At 41.9% G+C, this 20,588-nt stretch overlaps 1 protein-coding gene across 2 annotated transcripts in view; it reads right to left on the reverse strand.

The window, feature by feature from the left end:
* The window catches only part of eprs1 (glutamyl-prolyl-tRNA synthetase 1), a 50,659-nt gene that overhangs the window by 13,345 nt on the left and 16,726 nt on the right, over positions 1-20,588 (reverse strand). Inside the window, exons 13-24 of one of the 2 annotated variants that reach the window (XM_080427000.1) lie at positions 18,073-18,183; positions 17,066-17,202; positions 14,959-15,166; positions 14,332-14,444; positions 13,242-13,356; positions 12,703-12,912; positions 11,580-11,768; positions 10,235-10,450; positions 9,730-9,845; positions 9,579-9,681; positions 8,638-8,871; positions 1,303-1,586 (exon numbers count right to left, since the gene is read on the reverse strand). In XM_080427000.1, coding sequence (XP_080283126.1) covers positions 1,303-1,586; positions 8,638-8,871; positions 9,579-9,681; positions 9,730-9,845; positions 10,235-10,450; positions 11,580-11,768; positions 12,703-12,912; positions 13,242-13,356; positions 14,332-14,444; positions 14,959-15,166; positions 17,066-17,202; positions 18,073-18,183 — 2,036 coding nt within the window. Of the gene's footprint in view, positions 1-1,302; positions 1,587-8,637; positions 8,872-9,578; positions 9,846-10,234; positions 10,451-11,579; positions 11,769-12,702; positions 12,913-13,241; positions 13,357-14,331; positions 14,445-14,958; positions 15,167-17,065; positions 17,203-18,072; positions 18,184-20,588 lie in introns of both variants that reach the window. The other variant, XM_080426999.1, reaches the window with a different exon arrangement.

The following is a 20,588-nucleotide window of genomic DNA, read 5'->3' on the forward strand; positions in this document are numbered from 1 at the left end:
CAAGAAAGAGAAAAATAGAGAGGGGGGGGCGAGAGAGCGAGCTGATGCAACGTCATGTCATAACCCCCCCAGTTTGATTTATCTCAACGAGGTGCAGGTGTGCTATGTATTTTGTTTGGGGATGTTCAGCCATAAGTCACTTTCAGGACCATAATATTAAATATCTTCTTCAGTATGCAAATATAAAGACGGTGAAAATGTATATACATTGTGGGTTAATAATGAATAGGATGCAATACAGCCAACGGCGATTAACACTCCACTGATCAAACCGCAGCCACCTTATCGAGCAGTGAGCGAGTCACTAAAACTCACCAGTGCTGAGCGTCTGCACATGAAAAATCCATCTTCTTAAGTTTAGCTACTCATTTAAATAGGGAGGATGTTTTGGTTGATAGGTGGTCCGTCTTCATACATGTAGATGAAGCCAGCAAATTCAAAAATGCGTATACTTCTCACTAACTTTTCTTCTAATATCTATACCACACAAAACACATTCAACCGGCAGAGCATGGCACTAACATCACAAAAGTTAGGGGTTCCATTCCCCGTGTAGCTCACTGAGTGTACTCGTGATACTTTTAGACTATAACACCCTCTACAAAATAGCATACCCTGTATGTGCAAAGTAAACGCAAATGTACAAAGTAAACGCAATCAATTATTCAGCTGATTGTCTGTCCATTTGTTTTTTGTTTTTGGGGGGGGGGGGGGGGGGGACTCTAATGGCCTTAGAACAAAGACATCACTGCAGAGAGCCAACATAGCGTTCAGAAAGAGAGTTTTTATTTTCCACTACAGACATCTGAGGTTCCAAACATCCTCAGCAGTGAAAATAGAACACACCTAACCACAACCTCCATACAATCTATCCAACAACCTTTGTTAATCTGAACACCATTTTTTAAATTGAGATCATAGGGTGAGAAATTATAAATGACCGCCAGCCAAATGCTGTAAATAAAATAAATAAATAATAAATAAATGTGTGTCTTCCATGATAGATGTACAGTAAAGTCCTTCATAACACAATTTGACTTGACACTGAGGCGTGTGGACACTTACGACTAATTCATACTTTGTCATACAGGTGTGTCACTAAATAAAAATTAAAATAATTTCAACTGAAAAACATGTTATATTGCGACATGCTTTTATGTTATTTTCGTTACGCAATGTGGTCCTATGACCAAGTATAAATCCACCCTAGGGTTAATTGCTCAGTTTGGGATTAGCAACCTCCTCTGCATCTTTCTCTTGCTCCATCCCTCTCTCCTCTCTGGTTCTGCCAAGGTCTCTCACCGTGTCTGCTTTTTGGGCCCCGTGCCTTCTCCTCCGGCTCCTCCTCCAGCACCTCCTGAAGACTCCTTGCCTTGGCCGCCTTTCTCTCCCTTGGCCTTCTTCCCTCCTGCTCCTCCTCCTCCTCCTCCTCCCTGTTTCTCGGACTTATTCTCTCGCTCCTTGCGGTTCTTGTCCTCTCCGCCAGTGGCACCTGCAGCAGCCACAGGCTTGTAGTCCTGTCCGGTCAGGCTCTTGTACTGGTTCTTGAAGGCCAGCAGGGACTTCACAGCCTCGTCCACCTGATCCTGGAATGGGAAAAAACACAGGATGTCATCCATTAATAGATTACCAAGTTTGTGTGTTACGTCTATTTCAGTTTCACCCAGCTGATGGATGCTCAGATGGGGAAGCAGTCGGGGGTTAAGTATCTTGCTCAGGGACACGTCAACACACGGACCAGGGCTGAGAGGCTGTTCACTGGTCCTGACTGAGAATATAATAGTAATAATAACAAGTAAGACGCGCGAACGCGGGAAGCGAACGCAGCTCGGAAATAACAATAAGAAGAATAGAAAGGAATGAGCAATTGTAGAGAAGTGGGTGGTACATAGGGTGACCACCCGTCCCGAAATTCGCGTCCCGCACAAGCAGAGCAATGTCCCGAAAATCAAAGATATGAAAAAAATAATAATAATGAAAAAATGATAATAAATCGGTAAAATCAGGCAGAAATAAGAATTAAATAACATAACCCTAACCTAACCCTAATCCTAAAACCGAAATAAAGAAACCAAAAACTGGAAAAAAACGAACCCAATCCGCCCAGAACCGCAAAAAAATTTGCGCGCGCGCAGGGGGGTCCTCATGTCCCGCGAAACGGGTTCATCTGTCCCTCAATGGACCTGTTTGAAGGTGGTCACCCTAGTGGTACAGTTAAATTAGTGAGAACAGGGCCGCCACAAGAAGGCTCCATACCGCTAGCCCATTTTTGGGCGGTGAAATCGTCCCTATAAGTGAGGTTTGGATATTTGTACAACAAATCCTGCGCTGTGATTGGCCAAAAATGTACCCCGCCTAACCCTGCACCGTGATTGGCCAATCACAGTCTATTCAGGACTGTGATTGGCCAGTGTCACATGACACATGTGCATAGCCCTATATAAGAAACCATAACTTAAAAAAAAACATACATTTATTTTTTTAAAGTTATGGTTTCTTCCATCATAAAGAGTGTTTCAATAAATGTATTTATTTTTTGTACATGATTGGTTGACTCCATTCAGTATTGTGATTAGCTAGCAAGACACCGCCCACTTCACACAGGGTGTGATTTTTTTTATTTATTGTTATGTTAGTAGTTATTGCCCCCCCCCCCCGAAAAAAAAAACTTATTTATTTGACTGTATCTGGCTCTGTTTTTCTTAAAAGTCCAAATTAGTCATTTGGAATCCCATGTTACAGCATAGCTAGCTAGCAAGAAGAAATCTAAAACTGTCCTCAAACTAAGGCATTTTCAACTTGCCATCCGGCCTGAAATATGCACAAATGACATGGAATTCTTAGATATCCCAATAGATGAACTCGTGTAGATGCTTTTAGATGTGTTACTTTTGACTGTAGCTGCTATATTTCTCTCAGGAGTGTAATCATATATATATATAAAGGCTAGATGGCTCAAGGGGGCGTCGCAAGCGTAGCTCAACCGCGGCCATCTTGCAACAGTCATGTCTATGGTGCATATACTTTGAAATAACCATAGCGTGCTCACCGATTTTCAAACGGTTTGGTGTGTTGTAAACACCAAAGATGTAGTTATGATACTGCATACTTATAATTATAATCATGTTTTTTTTTTAAATATAAAATTAAGTATGCAGTATCATAACTACATCTTTGGTGTTTACAACACACCAAACCGTTTGAAAATCGGATGAAAATTGAGCACGCTATGGTTATTTCAAAGTATATGCACCATAGACATAATGTTATGAATGACCGTCGCAAGATGGCCGCCATGTGGCAACGTCGTACTCCATTGGCCAGCAGCGTGGGTGAGTCATCTAGCCTTTATATATATCTATGAGTGTAATTAGTCACCCAGGGGCAGGTGGATTTCAGCCACACTGTAGTGCACTCTGAGATCTGTCAGCAGCCAATGAGAGCGTGAGTCACATGGGGGCGCGGCTGCACACAGGCAGTGCACACAATACTGCACACAGACACACACAACCCGAGCACGGTTTCATAGTAAGCTCCACTTGCGGAGGCGGGCTTCCGCTGCGTTCGCAATGAATGCTGTCAAAGTTAACGCATCATTAACACGTTAACGCATGACCAAAATAACAATGTTATTATATTTTTCGCAATTAATCGACTATAACAAATTCACCTTTTTTGACCGATTGAAGCACCCGTAGGAATCCACGTCCATCTCGACAACCTGTGTGTGTGTGTGTGTGTGTGTGTGTGTGTGTGTGTGTGAGAGAGAGAATGGAGCACAGCGTGCAGGGGGAAGCGCTCGGATGCACATGGCACGTGAATGACGGACATATTACCGTGAGTGTGGTGTGATAGAGACATGACCAAAGTGAAAGCAACAGCGCAGGTTGAAGCTAAGTGGTCACGTGTGTTGTTGTTGTTGTGGGGATATTTCAATGGCGGCTGCGTCGTGTTGGCTCGCGGTGTTTCGGTTTCGCTCGCCGGTGGTCGGTGCTGACGCTAGGGAACAACATGGTCTACCCGTAATGTTTTCAGTTTGTGCTGGCCGCAATTAATTAGGCTCCCAGGAGGCAAATGTGTGGTGAGCAATGAAAAGTAGCCTCCGTACGCCACCCGTAAATTAATCACCCACGTTGTGGCTTGTGTTGTTAGTGACATGTGATATGTTGTTGTGTTTAGTGCGAAACAATGACACGGGAAAATGATGACGGGACTAATCTCTAATGTAATATAGGATGTATTTTTTTATTGGACAGATTTATTTCTGTTGCTGTTGTTAGTCATGGCAGCCAGTTCCCACTTGATGTCGTGTGGGAGTTCCGACTGCTCCAGACCGTACTGGATAACCGCTAGCTTGCACAACGTCTTCAGACTAGGATTGCAGTCTAAGACATACAGGTTGGTTGTGTTGTACTTGTATCCAAAGACGATGATACAATCGCCCACCGCACAACAGCACACACTATCCATTGGACCCGGTCCTTTCCCCTTGAGCTCAACCGTCTTCCAGGAGACGGTCTCTGCATTGAATTTCCACAGTTCAATGCAGTACTGGCCCATTTTGAGGGCACCAAATATGTAGAGCTCTCCATTGTAGGTAAAGGCTGAATAACACCAGCGTCCTTCTGGAAGCTGTGCCGAAGGCGAGCTGAGCCAGCAGTTGGTCTCTGTGTCAAACACTCTGATATGGTCGTAGTAGTATCCAAGTACAACAAACATCTTTGTCCCGATGATGGTGGCACTGTGACTTAAGACAGCAAGTGGTGGAGCTCCTCTGGTGTTAATGAAAGACCAGACCATTGACGTGGTGTCCAACTTGTAGATGTCATTAGTGGCGTTATTCGTCTTAAAAACGCGTCCTCCATAAATATACATGACCTTCCCCAAGACACAGGCTGAGTGGTAGATCTTACGCTCTGGAACAGTCCCAGAAACCGTGGGTTTGAACCATGTGTGGGTGTCGACATCAAATGCGTCAAGCGCGTTGTAGTACTCACTTGAATCGCCGTAAACACCCCCCCAGATGTAGACGATATGTTCTATCAGCACAGCTGTGTGGCCCGCACGGTGGCATTCTGTTGACATCGGGGTCAAATGACTCCAACGCAAAGACACTGTGTTGAAAACTCGGACATCAAACCGAGCCGTGTTGGCAGAATAGTAGCTCCCAAAGGCGTACACCTTGTGCTGCACTGCAACAGCAGGATAATGGAATATCTTCGGTACTCCATTCAGTAGTACCGTCCACCGGAACATTTCTCACACCGTAAATGACTTTGGAATTGCAAAACCTCGCTCTGAGAAACAATGCAGTCCTAATCTGTGCGTTATCGCTTATATTTTCAGTGGCACAAAAATGTCATGCAAAGCTTGGCCAATCCACAAAGCCGATCAGTTGGGTTCGCCAATCATGGAAGCCGATGGCCGTTGATATCCCTAAAATGGCAAAATGAATCCCTTGCGCTTAACACAGCAGACAGTCCGTTGACTTGATTTGTAAGACACATTAAGACAGTATTTTATTTAGCATTTATTTATATAGGTTGTGTATTTGATCTTTCATTGATCTTTTGTATGCAAGTCATGCTATGTCTTTTATCTGCACCTTGAGTCTTAAATGAAGTTTAAAACTAGAAAATGTGCTCCTCGGAGCACAAGTCTCCGCCAGCAGACCCGTGCTATTTTAATAGCACGGGTCGTCTTGGTAGAACGGGTCGTCTTGGTAGAATGCGCGTGGTTTTTGGTGTTCTGCAGGGGCGACTGAATATGTAGTGTCTGCATCTAAAAAAAAATCTTCTTGAAGCAATGTGTCATATGGGAGTCGTCGTAATTGACTGGTTTGTTCAAATGCTTGTCTGTCTTCTTCATCTTCATTGTCTTGAACAGTTTCAGCAGTTGATTGGTGTGTTTGATCTATGTCAGTTTTCTCTAGTGCTACATAATAAATAAAGACTTCGGCCTTGTTGTGGGATCTACTACACCTTGGGAAAACTGAATCCATTCTCTTTGGGACCAAACATTCCCTCAGACAGATGGATGTAAATGATTTCAAGGTCAAAGTCGATGACACAATTATCTCTAGCAAAGAAGAGATTACCTATTTGGGTTGTGTTCTTGACAAATACCTGACAGGTGAAAGCATGGCTACAAAAGGTGGTCAAAAGAGTAAACCAGAGAACCAAATTTATGGGCAGAGTTTCCTCTTTTGTCAACCCTCAGGCCCTCAGGACCCTCTCTGGGGCCCTGATTCAACCACTTTTTGACTATGCTTGCACCTCCTGGTACTCCAACACCTCAGTGTCACTGAAGACTAAGCTTCAAACCTCCCAAAACAAACTGATTCGGCTACTCCTCGGACTGGGGCCCATGACCCACCTTTCTCCCACCCATTTTGCCAGCCTAGGCTGGCTCAGGGTGGAAGACAGGGTTAAACAAACTAAAAATGGGACTGGCCTTCAAAATTGTAAATGCAAATTTGCCCGATATGCCCCCTATTCCCGCATATCTGAGTAAATACCTCCAAAAGGTTAGCGACACCCACAGTCACAATACCAGAGGGAGCGTTAACAACAATTTGGTACCACCCACCCATAAAACAAACATGGGCAAATTCTCCTTCTACAGCACTGATTGATTGATTGATTGAAATTTTTATTAGGCAAAAGAATGTAAAACAACAGTTACATTTATAATGCTTTTGTCTAAAAGGTCCGGCCAAAAAAGTCCTTGCGGACTTGTTTCCGTTGGGGTCCTTGAGTTAATTTCATAGACATATATAGTAGCAACCAAACAGTTCAAAAATCAACATGAAAATACAGATAATACAGAAAAAATACCACTATGTACAAAAAAAGCATTAAAAAAATATATGTACAAAAAAAAGGGGGGGGGGGAAGCATGGAAAAATAAAAATTATATACAAAAAAAAGCATGAGGAAATACAAAATATGTACAAAAAAAAGGAGGGAGGGGGGGGGGGTCGACTGTCTACAGGGAAACTGGTACTAGCTCCTCTTTCGGCCTCCAGAAAGATGGGTTTTTAGGGCTGTTTTGAATGAGCCCAGCTAACTGCATTTTTTGCCACCCAGGATTGGAATAGTCTAACTCCATCCCTCAAAAAATGCAGTTCGCTGGGCTCATTTAAAAGAGCCTTAAAAAAATCACCTTTCAGGAGGCCAAAGGAGGAGGTAGTACCATTTTCCCGTTAGACAGCAGACCCTCCCCCCTCTGTTCTTGTACATATTTTTTTTCCCCCTCTTTTTTATTTTTTTGTTGTACATAGTGTTATTTTTTTTTGCTGTTTATTTTGTAATGATATTTGAACTGTGGTGCCACTATATATGCCTATGAATTAAATACCAAGGCCCTCATTGGAAACAAGTCCGCAAGGACTTTTATGAACGGACCTGTTAGACAAAGTATTTTAAATGTAACTGTGCTGTTTTACATTTTTTTGCCTAATAAAATATTCAATCAATCAATCAATCAATTCAACTCTATAGTCCTCTTCAGTGTTACTGTTGTAGATGAGTATGCTTTCTTACCTTTGGCCTTCTGCGCCTTTGCTTGACCAATGTTAGGTGTTCTCAGAGGGACACACACACGCACGGACGGGTGATTTGTACTGGAAGGTACTGTTCCAATCAAGACTGATTGATCCTGTCTTACATCACTTCAATAAATGGCTTTTTGAAGTGACACACCTATTTATAGGATTTTATTTCGTCATGCGTCCCTCTAGCCAATCAAAGGCATTGGTGTCAACATATTGACACGTGTCACGTGGAGCTTGACCAATGTTAGCTTGGCTAGGAGGGAGGTGAACACACGGCGGGACGAAGCGAAAACATACTCTCCGCCTCCGGCGGAGACAATTAGTCTCAAATTCAGAAAAGGCTCTGCCTGTGGCCCAAATGAGCCAATTGATTGCCATGAAAACCCCAGCCTAAGCTTGATTTGGCAAATTCCCCACACCTGTCGAATTCCCCACACCTGCCATTTGATTACTTAGTCAGTCTACTTTCCAAAGTCAGTTTGCACTCTTCAAACATTCTCCACAAACGTTTACCACTCACTGCACAAGGCCTTTCCAGAACCGCCAAATTTCCCCCCCGATATGCCCATAATGGGCATGACCCTGGTATTGCATAACAGGGTGGGGCATGCATTCTCTATTTGCATCGTTCCCGAGTAGGCCAGTGCCAAACGGGCATCGGTCTAGTTCAGGGGTCTTCAACAGGGGGTCCGGGACCCCTAGGGGGTCCTCAGAGCTACTATAGGGGGTCCGCCAAATCTTTGTGTGATATGATTTCGTTTTTTTACATTAACCACTTGAACCTACAATTCCTTTTCTGGGGGGAACATTAGCCAAAAATAGCCAAAAAAGCTCTCAACGCCTCGCAGCGCGAGGCGTTGAGAGCTTGTAGATCTGCTATTTTCGGCAAAGAGGCTATAGGTGTAGAGGGAAAAAAGAGCAGACTAAGTAAAAAAAAAACTTTAATCTGAAACACAATGTTATACAATATAGAGTAGGGGGTCCCTGCTTCATCTCTCTCTCAGCTAGGGGGTCCTTGGCCTGAAAACATTGAAGACCCCTGGTCTAGTTTTATAAACAAACCACCCCCCGGGGCCACCTACCTTGGGAGCTTTTTCAGATTTGAGCTTCCTCACTAGCTCCCCCTGTTGAGACACCTGAGAATACAGCTCCTGGACCTGAGGGGAGGAGCCTGAATTGGTAGGAGCGGGGCTCGACTGGACGAGTGGTGCTGCTGCTGCTGGGGCTTGTAGTCCAGGTTTGTAGTCCTGTCCAGTCAGCTGCTTGCACTCGGCCTTCAGGGCCAGTAACTGCTTCACTGCTGCATCCACCTGATCCTGAAGATTAGTCAGCAAGATGGCAAAAGCTTCAACATCAAAGATTCTTCCTTTTCACACATTTTACAACAATTAACCCATTAAGACCTGAAGCCGATTCTACAAAATGTCTTCTAAATCCCAACAGTATTCTGAAAAAACATATGTTTCTATATCAGTGGTGCTCAAACTTTTTCATCTCAAGGACCCCCGAAATTATATGTATTTGGCTGCCGACCCCCATTTCAAAATATGTTGTTCCAGGGACCCCCAGAAGCAAAGATTTGAGTTAAAAATGTTAGCTTTAAAATAATATATATTCAAAGATTTGCACACATTTTCACGATTAAAAATAAATAGCAGATCTACAAGCTCGCCGCGCTATGAGCTTGTATATCTGCTATTTTTGAATAGCCAAAGTGTAAAATAATGCTTTTTAGCTCAAATCAAAAAGTGACACAGATGCATTCCAGGTCTTAAATGGGTTAAACCAATAATACTGGCCGTAAAACTGCAAAAGTATACAGTATGAAGAAGATTGTTCAGCCGCGTTCTATAATTAATAGTAGTTATAACAGTGTTCATTATAGTAATACTTCAGTAGTAATATTCATTAATGCTAGTACTGCTGGTAGTATAGTTGTAATAGCACAGTAGAAATAATAGTAATCCTAAATAAAAGTCAACGGCATAAATAAATCCACCACTAGTATTATATCTGGTCTCACCTTGGGGGCTTTGTCAGCCTTCAGTTGTCTGACCACCTCTCCTTGCTGGGCTACCTGTTGATAGATACCAGAGCCTGCAGCAGCAGAGGCTGGGGCAGGAGCTATGGCAGGAGCTTTGGCTGGGGCAGGGGCTTTGGCTGGGGCAGGAGCCGTGGCTGGGGCAGGAGCTTTGGCTGGGGCAGGGCCAGGCTTATATTCCTGGCCAGTGGCCTGCTTGTACTGTGCCTTCAGAGCTAGCAGCTGTTTCACTGCTGCATCAACCTGCTCCTGGAACAGAGAAGTGTAGGTGGGTGAATGAATGAATGAACAAAAAATTCCCAAAATGTCTAATAAATTACAAATTTAAATATCCCTTAAATTTGTCAGACCTGCTGGTCACATTGTAATTCTTTTTCGTAACTGTTTCTTATAGTCAATAATCTGTTGATTATTTTGATCCAGTCTATTGTTTAGATTACTAAACTGTGTTTTATGTGGGTATATTGAGCCATGCTGCTTGACAAATTCCTCATGCGGGATTGAATTGAACTGAACTGAACAATTGCGGTTTCAGTAGAAAATTACAATGCCATGTTTACACAGTATTAATATGTAAATATTGAGTGCAATTAAGAAGAAAAAAACAGCAATATTGTGATGTGTCAGCTTGTACATACCTTTGAGGCTTTCTCCGACTTAAGCTTCCGCACAAGTTCTCCCTGTTCAGATACCTGCTCATATAAGCCTGAGGAGGAGGAGGTGGTGGTGGTGGTGGGAGGAGGAGCAGGGCTGGAGGTAGGTGGGGTGACCCCAGGTTTATACTCCTGCCCTGTCAACTGTTTGAACTCTGCTTTGCAAGCGAGGAGCTGCTTCACTGCTGCATCAATTTGCTCCTGAAATAACATATCCATTATATAGAGCACCAAAGTCTGACGTAGTTTACACATCCTACCTGGGTCGCGTTTTTTCCCCCCCCGTTCTGAATTCCCATAGACGTGTTTAATATGGTGTCAAATAAGAACTGTGTTCCAAAAATAAACAAATGACCCCAGCGATGTTACTCTTATGGATATGAAGCATCAACTGACGGTGAGAAAATGCTAATGTTACTTCCGCCGAATTAGTAAAATTTAACGGACTGTATCAAATATGAATGACTGACTATCATAAACGATACAGAGCCACCTCCCTGACAATTTCGCAGAGACAGTTTTTGGACCCCAATTCTTATATGAGACGATTCTATGATGACACAATGTTATTCTCCATAGAGAAATTACTTTACGACCCAGGGGGTGAACGAGTGACGTCAGGACTTCTGTACTCTATTGTCACCTGTATTGTGTATTATTTACACAGTATAATCCACAGGGTTCATTTAACTCCAAGTGTACAAATGTAACCAAATGGATCAGTATGGGTCCATTAGGTTACATCTCACACAGTGTAACACACATGGTTAAATTAACACTGTGTATATGACATAGAATGTTTGTATTGTTTTTTGTTGTTTATCTGGCTCTGTACACCATGTTGTTGAGAGCGCTTCACTGAGAGAAGCAGAAAAGAAAGGCAAGCTATGAGTAATGTGAAATCAAAGGTCTCGTCTCACGAGGCTAAAAGATGTATTAAATTGGCTAACTCACAGCACAAATATTCAAGACTAAAGAGCTTATCAGCCGTGTCAGACTGTTTTCTACTGCCATATTGTGTGATTGGTTGAACTAAATGTGAAATGAACCAAATGTGACCTGTGAATAGCGTCCTTGACACAGTTCCACTGAATGACTCAGGCTGGCAAACCATCGCTCATGGTGAGAGGTTTAGCCCATGAACTGTACATTTGTAACTGCAACGGCCTTAAGACATTCAAAATAACAGTCTGTACTAGGCTTAAGTGCTTTGCCAATATAAATAATGCTTTTAGCCTTGAGAACCCAGTGCCTTGAAATAGTTTAAAATCACATTGACTTGACTAGGTTGAAGTGAATCAGACTAGTGGTTGAGAAAGCAGCAGTGTACCTTGGGAGCCTTCTCTGTCTTCAGTTTCCTGACGAGTTCACCCTGCTGGGCCACACGGGCGTAAGGACACGAGACGGAGTCGAGGGAGGAAGTGGGTGGGGCTGGTTTAGCACTGGGCGGGGCTTGCACAGCGGCGGGTGGAGCCATGCCTGGCTTGTAGTCCATACCAGTTTGCTGCTTGAACTGAGCCTGCAAGTTAAACACATATTATCCAACTTACAAGCAAGTTTAAAGATAGCACGACATGATCATTTATTTTTAGAGTATTTAATTTCCATATTGTGACATATCTATTTCTTAGATCAATGTTTAGGTACAACAGTCTTTCACCGTTCATCAACAGCTTTATTTTTACTGCTGTATCCCAGATTCAGTTATTGACCTTAAATCTAGTATACATGTTTTTCTGCCTCTAAAGTAGGGTAAGTGACTTACTTTGGTTAAAATAAGTGTTAACTAGCTCTATATTCTGATAGTACTCAATGCTATAGTGTGTTTGTTCAGTAAAAGGAGTCTCCCATGTCTCTCCAGCTCTTTATTAAACAGAAAATGCATTTTCAGTGCTCTCTCCTGATTGGCTTAAATGTTGTCACCTACCTGAAAACGTATTTATATTCTGTTTACTAAAGAGCTGGAGAGACCCCTGTGACCGAACAAACGCTCTGTAGCAATGATTACTATCAGAATATAGTACTTTAACGTAAAAAAAAAAAGACAAATATATCACTTACCCTACCTTTAACTCATTCAGCGCCACGTGACGTCTAAGACGTCATAAAAATAAAAATAAATTAAATGTTCAGAACCCAAGATATCATGATTTGAAAATTTGCTGCTCCATTCACTTCTTGTTTAACTTCTTACTGAAAAAGGCTGTATCTCGGCTCCTAAGCACTTTTTTTTGGCTCTGGCACTGGGACAACACAACCAGAAATAAGTCTGGCACTGAATGAGTTAAGTATTAAATATTAAATGAAACTCCACAGTAAACTCCTGAGTGTTTATTCATTTGTTGTGACTGAGAGTGTACAAATGTAACCAAATGGATAACACTTTGGTTACATTTACAAACTCTCAGAGTTAAATCAATACCAAGGATGTAACTAGGTAGTGAATAAAATACCTTCAGGCCAAGCAGCAGCTGAACGGCCTTATCAACCTCCTCCTTGGGAGCCTTGGCAACCTTCAGTAGGCGTACTGCCTCACCCTGGGCCACAATGCTGGAGAACACATCACCTGCTGGGGCTGCTGGGGGGGCCGCTGAAGACTTGGCAGGGGGGGCCGCTGAAGACTTGGCAGGGGGGGCCGCTGAAGACTTGGCAGGGGGAGTGGGCTAAAGAGCGTAGTAAAGGACATTTACATGAGGAACAAGGAGCAAGGTGTGTGTACTAATTAGAGCATTGTGTACCTCGACGTTAAATCAGTTAAATCACCTAGTCTTGTTTAGCATCACGTCATTGATTGATTGATTGAATATTTTATTAGACATAAATGTAAAAACAGCGCGAGTACAGTCAAACACTTTGTCTAAAAGGATAACACCCAAAAAGTCCTTGCGGTCTTATTTCCATTGGTAGAAGCTACGAAGAAAATCCTTGCATTACAAGCTAATGATAATAACAATTATCATTAGGTGTGATCTCATTCAGTATCTCTTCTTACAGTGTTCGCTGCCTGGGTCTTGCTCTTGTCCTTGGAGCCAGCTGTGGGCATATCTTTAGTGTGTCCATCTGGGATAAAAAGCAGCACACACGGGCTCTCCTTACAGCTGTTAGGGCTACACACACACACACACACACACACACACACACACACACACACACACTCATGATGTTAGAGGGGATCAGGCACCACCCGGTGGTTGCCTGGCCACACTAGAAATACTTTTAAATGCATGAAATGTGGTTCACATGAATCAGGCAAAAAATGGGAGACAGTCAAGTGTTGACAACTATATATACAAAGAGTACATTACATTACATTACATAAATGCAGAAAATATACATAAGGGATTATTACAATAAAAACACACAAACACTGGAGCCATTCACAGACACAATATAGGCAGCTATAGTGAAGATGTTGCCATGTTGGAGGATTTCCAGATTAAACTGTTCCAGGGCCTGCAAACTGCATCTTTTTTTTACTGATATTTCCATGTCCTTCATGACCACAAGAACCCTTTAAGGTCTTCTCTAAGGTATGTGTATGAATGTCTGCAGTATATGTAAACTGCTTCTTCAAACAGTCAAGTGAATGAAGAGTTTGCATCATTAAAACCATACCAGTCTAATTTTGAGTTCTAGCCATTAGCAGAGATTTCCAGAGTGACAGGAAACAGGGAGAGAGAGCTGGGGAGTGACACAGCAAAGGTCGTCGAGTTTGGGAATCTAACCTGCGACTCACTGTCAGGCTTATACACTATATGCGGTATGCAGACTATGCACCTTAACCACTGGGCTGCATTAAACTGAGGGTTAGCTTTTAGCTTGATCCAATGACTTTTCAGCTACATTCTGTAATGTTTATTGAATATGGACCAAATGTAAACGATCTTAAAAAGAAAGCAATTTGGGGAAAATGGTCAAGGTTTATGTAAACTGTATGGCTGATTGATAATGTACAATGACACGTATTAACACTGGTATGGTCCTTTAAGCAACAAAGCACTAGTTCAGCCTGTACACTTGCATGATTCAACATGGAGCTGAACCAAACACGAGTGTGGCTCAACGTTCTCTGGTGGACTAACCTGATTGGCTCGTAGGGCTGGTCACATATGTAAAAACCACGCCTCTGCAGCTGGATGATATCACCTTTCTTCAGGGTCTTCAGACAGGGATCTCCCAGCATCCTCTCCTCCACCTGGGGAGGGAGAGATGCAGAGCATACAAGAGACATAAGAAATATAAGACGTTATATTAGTAATGAGAAAAGATCAGATGAAATATCAATGTAACCTGATTCAGGCAGCAAATATCGATTATTTTCATAGTGATTATTCTATCGATTACTTTTTAGATTCATTGAATAATTGAGGTGTTTTTTGTTTTGTTTTACACAAATCGACAAAAACCATTGAATTGATTTAAAAAAAATACTTTGTCTATACGTGCCACACAATAGTGTCACACAAAAGCAACGAAAATAGCTGATCTAACAGCTCACAACGCATCGTGACGAGTTGTGAGATTGTAGATACGCCATTTTGGAACATTTTAGGACATTTTGATTATTGATTATTATCTATAATTCGATTATTGTTTTATAATCAATTACATCGATTAGTACGATTAACTGTTGCACCCCTGCCTGATTCAATAATGACACAAACGGACAAACTCATGACATGCACACAGACACGCTGACTCAAACACACCTTGCTTTCTTTGTTGATGTACTCTTTGAAGTCGTCCTCTTTCCCCAGGACAGGTTTGGAGATGAGGTGTTGGTAGTTGACACAGATGGTAGGGAGCAGTGGGGCTCTGGTTGTGTCCGCCAGCCAGGTTATCTTAGTGGTCTTCTTGAAATCCTTGTTGTCCAGGTTCAGACGAGCATCCATGGACAGCACCTTGCCATTGGAATCCCTGGATGGTGTGGAGGAGATATGTTATGTATATGGATATATTTTAGGGATCGATTGATATGGCTTTTTCATGTTCGATAACGATTTAGATTATTAGTGATCAAAGAGGCCCGATAGCCGATATTAACTGATTGACTGCCAATCGCGTAGATCTACGACACGATCCTATTTAAAGCCGCCACGTGCCAGTCGCGTAGATCTACGTGAACTAAAAAAAATATATAATAATTATATTCTTTTTTCAATTTGACCCAAAGACCAAGGAGATATGATTTTTCGAAGATCTAGACTCCTATCCACTTCCTTGTTAACTTAAAACTTAAAAATTCTGTATCTCGGCTCCTGAGTATTTTTTTTTTTCAATGAAAAATCTCTGGCACTGGCCAGAAATATTCAGAAATTAATGGGTTAAGAGCCGATTGAAAATGTATTAATTAATTCATTTCTTTTTTTTAAAAGAATAATGTCAAAATTTACACAAAACAGCGTTCTTTAAATGCATTCAGGGTCCCCACACATTTTTAGCAATGAATTTCCAAAACTTTTCCAAAACTTTTCCAGAATATTTAGCCCAATTTCCAGGCCTATAAAACAATCATTCCGCGCAATAATGTGTCTCTTACTCCTATGTACAATGCCCAAAAGATAGGCAGTGTAGCAAAAATAAAGCATAGAATATAAAATAGTACAATTTCATTCAACATTTCGTGCAAAATTAGGGCATAGTGACCCTGTGAGCGAAAATAGGAGGGGTGGACGACGTCGTTGCACGGTTCGTTGTCGCTCGCGGTAGGTCAGGACGGTCTCATTCAAAAACATGTATTTTAATGAGATTTCATCGCCCGCTCGCTTCGCGTCACGTCGCATCACGTCGCATCGCTGGCAGTGCGGATGGGGTGCAACACAGCCCGTTCGGCGAAAAACTACTTATGTTACATATTTTGTGTAATGTTATACATGTTTATGAAAATGTTTTGTATTAAAAAAAATCAATAGCCAAAAACAATGCATAGCCAAATATTTTTCCAGGACCCTTGATAAATTCCAGGACCTTTGATCAATTCCAAACCTTTTCCAGTACTGGATTTTTTAAATTTGTATTTCAAAATATTTCCAGGAATTTCATGACCGTGGGGACCCTGTGCATTTAAGAATATGTATTTTGTATAGACTGTAAGTGCAGGGAGCTTATACATTTAACAGCATTTCTTATTAACTGAACTGAAGTTTTAAATAAAAATAATTAACAATATAGCTCAAATGCAGCATTCTAATTTCTTATAAACTGAATTATAAATAAAACATTACAAAACAGTTTCCCAAAGGGTTTTATAAATAATAAAATAAATCAAGCAAGCAATAAACACAAATAAACAAATAATACTTTGATGGATAAATGCAAAAGTTAATTCATAATTATCTATTGTCACTGTCGGGCAGAAATCTCATATAGTATATCCATATATTTCAACTTGTGTTTTTTCATAAATGAATACCCTACTGTCGCACTACAAGAGTAACAAGGGAACCAGGGGACCTGGTACTGCCAGACCCCTAGTGGTTGAAATCTGAATGGCTACGTCACGCTAAGCTTGGCCAATCAAAAAGAGGGACATGTACAGTAAGCACCATATATGGACAAAAACATTGACAAAAACGAAGAGAGGGACCGACAAAGCCTCATGTAGGCCTGACCCCCTGGGTCTGGCAAAAATAGCAGAAGCTACACAAGAGTTAAAAGGTCAACAATGTAAGCTAGGTAGGGAATATGGCAGAATGTATAAGTAGAATCTTAACTGTCTGCAAATGAGGCCGTTTGAATGGAAATTTAAAGTCAGAACTTCACAACAATGACAAACTAACCGCTTCTGCTTAGCTGTTCATTGTCCTTCCAACCTACTTGTTGATTTTGGTGATGATGAGGTTCCCCCAGTTGATGAAGGTCACCATCTCGCCCTCCTTGAAGGTCTCTGCGTCTAGCCCATCCACCAGCACCCGGGGTCCGTACCATACCTCCTTCTTCCCAACCTCCTCATTCTGGACACAAGGACAGATAGACAAGAGCCATCTGCAATGATTTTGGAGCACTAAAATAGGTTTCTGGTGTGTTTTGGTAGGACATGATATGCCCCAATTCTCAAGAAAGGGTAGATATTTAATTGTTGGATCCACCATACCATAATGACACTGATTATCTTTAACTGTTTTACTGCTATGGACGCGTTTTCGAGTCAATTGGTACTTCGTCCACAGTGCCATCGATGCGTTAGGCGTGTTTTTCACTCAGAACCAGGAGATAACGTGATTCAAAGATTTGCTGCTCCATTCACTTCCCTGTTAAAATATTAGGGAAATATTCTGTATCTCGGCTCCTGTGTTTTACTATGTATTTTTGGCAAAACATGCTATTTTCAACTTGCCGCAACTAGTATTGGAACGGATTACGGCAATCTGATTTTTTTTTTCTCCTACGCATATTGCGTAGGAGCACTAATAAGTGTTGCGCACGTATTGCGCAATAATGTAGTTCTATAGGAGAACATTGTGCAATAATGTACAAATACACAGTGTACGGTAAATATGAAAATTGCAAGCATGAAATGTGTGTAGTGGATTCCCCATGGTATGCATTATTATGTGTGCTTGTGGAAGCAATTGCGCTGCTGGTGTGGTAGAAGAAGGGGAACGGACACAAACTGATAAACAGGAAGTCCACCCACTAGGCAATTTTAATATAGGATAGAAGATGATGAATACAACTACATTTCTGTGTGTGTGTGTGTGTGTGTGTGTGTGTGTGTGTGTGTGTGTGTGTGTGTGTGTGTGTGTGTGTGTGTGTGTGTGTGTGTGTGTGTGTGTGCACGCGCGCGCGCGCGACAACTTCCACAGAGTTAGGTAAAAGAATACCTTGGGGTGTTTGGCAGCCTCCTTCATCTCCTCAGGGGCTTCAGGGACGTGAACAGGGACCACATATGAGCTGGCCAACGCTGTGTATCTGGGAGCCACCGGGTCTATCACCTACACACACGGTAAGACATACAGACACACAACAGAGGGATAAAAAACATGTTAGCAGGTAAACACCTGAACAGTGCTATCATCCTATAAGAATGAGTGACTCGCTCAACAATGACCAGGACTAATGGCAGGATGAGAAGCAGGAAATCCCATCAGATGCATCCAAAAAGGAAAGAGGCGTTGACTGGTGCTGAATATGATTAAGGATGCAATGAAACAGAGAAAGCACAGCAGAGCATGTATGGCTAGATAATAACCTACTCCCCACCTCATTTCTACTCTTACGGTGCAATCACACTGGACGCATTAAAAATTAATTGCCTCGCTTGATATTATTTTTGTCACATCCGCTTACAGGCCGGGTCCTGCATAGATTTGAATGGCTGTCACTCTTTTCTCTTCGGTGATAATCACTTGAGTCAAACACTTTTCAACAATTCGTGCACATCGCATCAGTGGTGGTGGTGTGCGGGGGGGGGGCACCTTTTTGCAGCTATACTCCCTCACCACCGGTTGAGCTGTGCTATTACAATGAGGCCGTCTGTTTGTCGGTGTTATTTTCTGTAAGTAACTCTGTCTACCAGAGGGCACTGAAAACTCAAGCTCAATTATGCATGCCTCTAGGTTGCCTTCTTAGATTTTGTAGGACAACAGAAACATTGTGTGAACCCTTGTAGTCCTTAATACTGGTTGGTTGTCATTTTTTTTGCCCGAGTGCCTGAATGCAAACGTACAGGTGTCACAATACCTGAGAGGAGCTAGAGTGAATGGAGTGAAGTGGTGTGGGGCCAGAGGAAGGTAGAGAGACGAGACATGAAAAGAGGAACAAATGTACTGGTAAAAGTAGATTTGACCTGACGTTTGTGATGGAATGCAAACACGTCAACTCTTATGTACCTGGCTACAGTATATGCATATGTATCCAGAGTTTTATTTTAACTAAAAGGGATAGAACGGTCCTGATTTTAGTAGGTACCCATCTATCCACCAATCTATCCCTCAATCAATTGGATCTATCCATCCATCTTCCCTTGCTTCAGTCAGAAACCTCCATGCAGATTTAAAAAAAAAATTATGACTTATCACTTTTCAAAGGAGATTTGGAAAGCAACATAAAGTGAAAAAAGCACATGCAATCCCCCAAATTGAAAAATGGAATAACTTCACATCAAAAAGACTAATCGGTTGTATGAACGCAACAAGGCATTGGATTATTGGCCAAGCCAAACAGTAGTCAAGTCAAACCAAGGGCCGAGCCTTTGCAGACTAAATCTCAGCCAAGCAAAGCAATGACGGCTCTTCATCTTCCGAATCCTTTAAACTAATAGAAAATCATTTAAAATGAGATGCCTGGAGAGAGTGGCAAGACAGGCTGAGAAAACAGTGCAGGAGGAGAGAGAAGCACATACAGGAGGAGGAAGACGGGATAGTTGGAGGGTTCAAAATTATCACCAGCCACAAGCTGGAAAAACTGTGCTTTTACTACCAACCATTATTTGGAGATTCTATTCTTTAAGATTTGGTTGGGCGGGAACTTGACTACCAGTCACTTTGACAGGAAACCATTTGAGAGACTTGAAACTGCCTCAAGATAGGTTATCAGACAAAGTGAATTTGACTGTGTGGTTACGTTTGGTCAAAGTTATGTAATTTTTTGGTCATGATCTCTCATAGCGATTAGGGGGCGTTGCCTATGTTAATAAACAATTGGCCACGCACCTCCAATTTCAGATCAAATGGGATTCATCATTGACCACACCTTGGTAAAAGCAGATATGGAATCATTGGTGCATCTGGAGTTAACTTATGAGAGAAATTTAAGAGAAAGACGCTGCATGACTCTTTAGCCAACATTGACTCAATTATTCAATAAAGTTCTTTAACATTTTAATTCATTCAGTGCCATTGACGTGTAACACGTTATTTTTTCCCTAAGCCCAGAGTGCTAATTTCAGTCTCAGTCACACAGAGATCTAGGAGATCACGTGATCGCAAGATCTCCTCCACCATTCACTTCCTGGTTTAACGTATTATGGAAAACGACTCTTATGATTTCCTCTGCATTTTTGGCGAGATATGCCATGTTGAATGGCCAATAACTAGCGAACTGAGGGTTCAAATTTTCGCGGAAGCACAGAGAAAACCTTTGTGTTTAGCAACGATCAGGGGATCGATCGTACTGGAGATAAATATTCTGTGAAAAGGTAAGGAAAACAAAAAATCGCTGGCACTATTGGCAAATATTATTTATTTACCTGGCACTAAATGAGTTAATGACTATAGAGAAAATGTAAACGTACGCAAAAATCAATCCATAATGTAACATAGTCTATTTATGCTATATGGCTGAAGCTGTGAAATGACAATGACATGTATTTTATTAACAGCAGTATGGTCATTTAAAG

The sequence above is a fragment of the Gymnoscopelus braueri genome, assembly GCF_963280865.1.
Source record: "Gymnoscopelus braueri genome assembly, chromosome: 1".
In the NCBI taxonomy this organism is placed as follows: domain Eukaryota; kingdom Metazoa; phylum Chordata; class Actinopteri; order Myctophiformes; family Myctophidae; genus Gymnoscopelus; species Gymnoscopelus braueri.